A 6,000-nucleotide genomic window follows, 5' to 3' on the forward strand; every position below is an offset into this window, starting at 1 on the left:
CTATTGACCTAAACTGATACACACAGTTAAGGCCAGACAGTGTGTATAAATTTGATGCTTTGGGATAATGCTACTACTCCTTTTCTCAGTACACATAGTATGCTAACTCTGTGCTATTGATGTTGTTACAAAACACTCTACATTTTACAAGAAACACAACTGAGCAATTACTCTCTTCTACTCTCAAGTGACCTTGGAGAAAAAGCCTGCACTCTGAAAACAGAACAATAAGTTGGAACTGGATTCTCTCAACTGATTATTTGAAATTCTACAGGCCAAGATATGATGAAACCATACACTGCCTAGATGTTTCCCTCATGGTTTAAGACTGCTTCGTTATCCCCTGTAAAGTTATTGTACTTTGTAGTTATATTATACCTCAAAGATCTGCGCTAAAAAAAAATAAAAATAAAAATAAGGTGCTAACTACACACTTAATCTTGCCTTTTCCTTAACAACCAATTAGACCTGAAAGTCACTATTTTCTCTAATTGACAGGCTAAACTCATGCTACTACAGATATTTAAGAGAAAAATAAACAAACACAACAACAACAAAAAAAAAAAAACACAGGGAATGTGCCAAGGGATTAATTTCTGGACTAATTAAAAAGTTCCTGATGCAATCATCAAGACAACATCGATACATGCACTACTTCCCTTACCTCTGACAAATAAGATAAACACATGAGGAGGATGCTTCCACCTTACCACTTCAATAAAATATACTTCTAATTAGTAAGTACCAGTGCCTTTCTATTATTATGTGATGGAGAAGAAATAAACATATTGAATGCTTTTATGACAATTTGTGATTTTTTTCCACAAAGCCCACAGATGCATTCACCATTTTCATCTTTGACAAATAATGAAGATAAATAGGGAAAGCCACAATAAAGCACCCTTGCCAATACCCACACCCACATCCCACTAAGTAGAGACTCTGGATAATCAATATCTTTTTGAGTCAAGTTCCTCAACTACAAAAGCTAAACCTAAACCCACAAAAGGGTTAATAAAACAAACAATGGCAGATGTTGAACCATCAAATAACTATCCATTTTAACCATAACTTATGGTAAAATAATTAAAAGCAGACAAAGCTTATGTTAACAACCACATATAGACCAAAGTATGCACACCATTTTTTTTTACTGTTTCAATAATGACTTTACAGTAACTATAGCTCACAACTTCCTTATATAAATCTTTATTTGCTATTCTAACCTGCATCACAAATATTCAAATTTTGAACACTCAATGAAGGGGTGTGGACAGAGAATAGACTCCCCTATAAAATCTGATTTATTTATTGACCATTTACATAACATATTGAGGAAAAGCTTGAATTCCTTCTCTTACCCCAACTAAAGATTTAGGTAACTAGAATGACCTTCAAAGGCATACTCTTTATAAGAGCAAAGAGAGTACTGTACCTGCCAAATAAATGCAATTTTCCTACTACATACTCTTCATTCTTAAGTATCCAATGTTAAAACCAAAACCTGACCCTAAGCAGCAAGTTGCAATGTTCTGACACTATGACATCATTCTGTCTGGAGCACTTTAATATAACAATTTGAATAAATTGGCAGAAGCTTAAATAGGTCACACTGAAGCCCCAAAGTAAGGATATTTATCTGGTGGAAATATTTTGGCTCTGCATTTAACACCATTGGTCATAGGATGATAGGCCCATCATTCATCTATTTTATCTGTACTTTCCATAGGATAAAAGAAAATAAAGGAAATCTTGGCACTTTCGGGTGTTGCTAATACTACTGACAGTGGCTTTTTTGTAGCCAATATTTGCACAGAGTAACAAACCAAGCAAAGTTGAATGTTGCCATATAATTTCATGTAGGATTTAGTACATCCTTACAAAGAAAGATTTTTTTTTAAATCTCCATTTCTGCAGTCATAAAGGTATCAAAAGTCCTGGCTAAACTAAGTTACAATTAATCCCAAATATCTATGAAATAATATCATAAGTGCTACAAAAATGTAGAGAAAATGTTACTGCTTTAAAAACAGAAACTCTTTAATTTATAAAAAGCAGGAAGCTATATCTTAATCATATTTATTTCATAAACCTACTTAGTACTGATAGCTACAGTTTTACAGTATATCCCTATATGGTGGTCAGGTTGCCTCTTTAACTTGATTTCTCCAAGAACTGACATCCAGTTTGATTTCTTCTTGTGAAATTATAGAGTTCATCTGAAAGCAACAAGCAGAAACCACAGAAGTTTCTGACACACTCAGCCCCACCACCCCCAACGTAAATTTTCCTTTCACAATAAACAATGTGCAATGGAAAAGGTTTCCTGTTTCAAAATGGAATAGTAGATGAAAGAAACTGTAAGTATACCATAAAAAAAAAGTTTCTTAATAAAGACAAATTCTCAAAGATCAAAATGGAAACTCTATCAAATACTGCCTCCTCACTTAAAGACTAATCTGGTTCTTTCCCCAGTAAACATTCTCAGTATCACACAAGTGGTGTCCTACATGCTCCATCAGAGACTTTTCTTATATTGTATGTACTATTTTGTTATCTAAGAGCAACACAACCTCACATAAGACTGAACAAACACTTCTAAACCATACTGTGGCCATACACCCATAAAATCAGCCAGTGGTAAAAACTTTGCATATCTGAGTCATATAGAGGAACTCTGAACCTTGTAGAGTAAGACAAAAAGTAAAAAAAAAAAAAAAAAAAAAAAAAGTCTTTGCTCTGAATCCTGCTTTTCAAAACATACAGAATGAAGGAAGAAAAATGGTCCACACACAAAAAGATTACTGCCCTCATGATAATTATTATTAATTAACAGCATGTATAAATAAAGCTTGAGAAATTATATTCAGGGTGAACAGGGCCATGTCTGGGCACTATTCCACTTACCACTTTGTCCATGAGTTTCCAAGTTTTCTCCACAGTCCTACGATCAGCTGCAGCTTGCTTAGGGGGCCCAACTGCATCCTGGATAGCATCAATAAAACCCAAAATTCGCCCTTTTCGGGGATTTCCTCCTCGACCACCAGGGTTTCTGCCATTCATAGAATTTGCCATCTGGAATCAAAGTTCTTTGAAAGGCAGATAGAAGAAGGAGAAGGAGAAGAAAAGTTAGTTGGGTATGACAATATTTACTCAAAGAAAGCTGAACAAGCTAACTTGTAACTACTACATTCTCCTCCATCAATGAGAGTAAAACCAAGGATCCCAGATTCAACTTTTCAATAATGGAGTGAAATTACATTCTCCATCTCAACGCAAAATAAATTTAGAGCAATAACCCTAGATTTGCTTTTAGAATACTAAGAGTTAAGGATGCATCCTCAAGTTTCAAATAGCTAAAGCTTAACTAACCCAACTCTTAACACCACCACCACAACTTAAATAGGTTTCCTTACTCTACATGGGAACACAATGTTCTCCCCTTCTGTCTTCATCCCAATTCAAAACACCAGAACAACTGTAACCCCTAGAATACATTTTGGAAGCCTCACTTAGAAACCTCACTTTCACTTTGCTAGATTTTGGCAAGTTATATAAATGTAAAGAGTGTTCTACACAAGCATAAGGGACACGTCTGTTATCAACAAAGGCGTAGGATTTGGATTTCCCCCGCTAAAACCACCTAGTACCGACATAGGAACACACGGTTCTCTAAACCAAAGCTGTGAATAGTTATTCCCAAGAGCCAAATAAACCGAAAAACAAACAGCCCATTTCTAAAAAGCGAGTGAGAAACTGACAGAGCGGGTAGGGAAAGCAGAGTTCACTTCTTTCCCTCCTTGCCTACAGTCTCACCCAAGCGGAATGGGGTAGATCCGAAGCTTTGTTTCAGGACGTCTATGCCCCCACCCTGCTCAGGCCTCTTCTCTGCCACTCTCCAATCCCAGCTGGGGAGAAAGACGAACAGAAAGCGGACAAAGTATCCCGTAGCTCCTCCAGCGCCCCGCAGTCCCGTCTGCCTCCGGCGCTACGCGCTCTGCGACCCGGAGGACGCACCTCCCAGGCAGTCTGCAATCCCAGCCTCCAGTCTCCAGTCTCCCTTTACTCCCTCTTTCTCCTCCCCCCGGCCTGCCCGGTTCCGGTCTTTAAATACACCACTTCAAACTGTGGACAGCAGAGGCAACAGCGACTAGAAGCCGGGGCTGTCCCCTCTTCCTCTATAGCAGACGCCTGGCTGCCCAGGGCCCTCGGGCCAGAAAAAAGCGTCGAGCCTCCCCAGCGCCCCCTTCCCTCCTCGCCTTTCGGCGCCGTACAGTCCCGAACCACGCGTGAGCGCGGGTCCCACTCTACGCGCCCGCAGCCCAGGGTGCTTGGGTCGCCCGGACAGGGAATGTGTAATCGCCGTAATAGCACGCTCCCGGGGAAGGGGCAACCTAGAGCTCCGCCACCGAGACGTGGAAGCGCAACAATTACCGTCAAGACAAATCCACACCCGCTCTCCCCTCCCGCCCGACTCTCGGGGAGGCCGCAGCAGCACTAGCTGGAGGAGGAGACCACTCGCTGGACACCCCACCCCTGTAACATACACAGAGACTCAGGCGCGGGGCGGAGCTGAGGGAGGGGCCGCGCCCCAGTGAGCCAATCCCGCGAGCCGGCGCTCTGCCCGACAGCGGGATAAGCCAATAGATGTGAGGCGCCCGTCCTCCTCGCACTACCGCCCGGTCCACGTCCTCCACAGTACACAATGGCCCCATAGGAAGGCCAGCTCATCGCAGGTCCCAAATGGAAAGAAATTCGGAGGAAAATAGGCCTGGACTTGCCTGGGAACCAAAGTGGAAAAGGGAAAGGAGATGGAAGAAGAGAGGCAATGCCCTACGTTGTTAACCAATGAGTGGTGGGAAGGTGGGCGTGAGCATAGGGAGCGGGAGCCAAAGCCGACCGGGGCTAAAAGGCGGGACTTCCTGCTTTGCTCACCTTCCTAGTCTTTTGTTTCATAGCAACAGAGTAGAGGCTGGAAGGGTGTTGCTTCTCTACTCTGGGCGGGTCCCAAGCTTAAGAAATCCATCTCCCTAGGGCTGCCAAACTCTTCTACCCAGGACAGCAGCCAAACAGGTCTAAGGCAGTAGTTCTTGTTGGCTATCTAAAAAGAGCAACATTCACCAAGCTTCTAAAATGAAGGATAAACCCCACATCGAGTAGGCTAAGGATAAAACCTGATTGCCAACTAAAACTTCCTAAATGTGTGAGTGTTTCCCTTTTACTATTAGTTCTAGAAGGATTCCAGATCAAACATCAGGCTGATGGAAAAGCAAGTAGTTAACAGGGCGGGCCAAGAGTCTGCTAATCATGGGGGCCCAGTGAAAATAGTAGACAATAGGAATGTTGCATCTTTTTATTCCTACAAGCAAATGTGTAAATGACTGAAGAGAACTCAGCTGTTGTATTTTCTGAGTCACTCTTACACTACATAGATGTCTTTCCATTTTAAAAACAACCTGTATCTGCCATTCTCTGCCAACATGTTTAATCTTTTTCTATGGCTCCATCCCTTGTGCCCATAAAAAGGCATACATCTGGCTAGTCTTAAAATGAAAAAACTACGGTACTGGGACCCATCTTTCAACAAGATCATAGATTAAACAAACGCCTTTCATTTCGTTCTATTTATTTCACTTGTACCACACATGCTACTAACAATTGCTCTGGATTTTCATGCTTTGAAACTTTTTTTCCACTACAGTTGATAGTGTTGGATATATATGCTACACCTTGGGCTTCTCCATGTGATCTTTTGCATTGCTTCTTTCTAATCTTTCTTTAACCAATTAGCCAGATTAAATGTTTCTCAGCCCTTCTAATCAGTTTCTAGCAAGTAAGCCTTTTAGTACTGTGATTATTACTGTAAAAGATCCTAAATTGTTATAAACATGCTTTACTCCACAGCCCCAAATTCAGATGGTTAAAATTTTCACTTGTTGAAAACAGAAGAATGTGTTCTTTGCAATAAGTGATAAAATATGGTTCAGTAAGTAATTTTGT

The 6,000-nt window shown here is 40.9% G+C and overlaps 1 protein-coding gene across 7 annotated transcripts in view; it reads right to left on the minus strand.

The window, feature by feature from the left end:
* The window catches only part of CBLB (Cbl proto-oncogene B), a 210,630-nt gene extending 206,093 nt beyond the window's left edge, over positions 1–4,537 (minus strand). For 3 of the 7 annotated variants that reach the window (XM_081301461.1, XM_081301460.1, XM_081301455.1), the window contains exons 1-2: positions 4,435–4,537; positions 2,908–3,089 (exon numbers count right to left, since the gene is read on the minus strand). In XM_081301461.1, the coding sequence (XP_081157587.1) occupies positions 2,908–3,075 (168 nt within the window). In that variant the 5' untranslated portion in view covers positions 3,076–3,089; positions 4,435–4,537. The other 4 variants (XM_081301458.1, XM_081301459.1, XM_081301456.1 and 1 more) reach the window with 4 other exon arrangements.
* Positions 4,538–6,000: the final 1,463 nt, after the last annotated feature.

The sequence above is a fragment of the Spermophilus citellus genome, assembly GCF_964194105.1.
Source record: "Spermophilus citellus genome assembly, chromosome: 7".
NCBI classification, from domain to species: domain Eukaryota; kingdom Metazoa; phylum Chordata; class Mammalia; order Rodentia; family Sciuridae; genus Spermophilus; species Spermophilus citellus.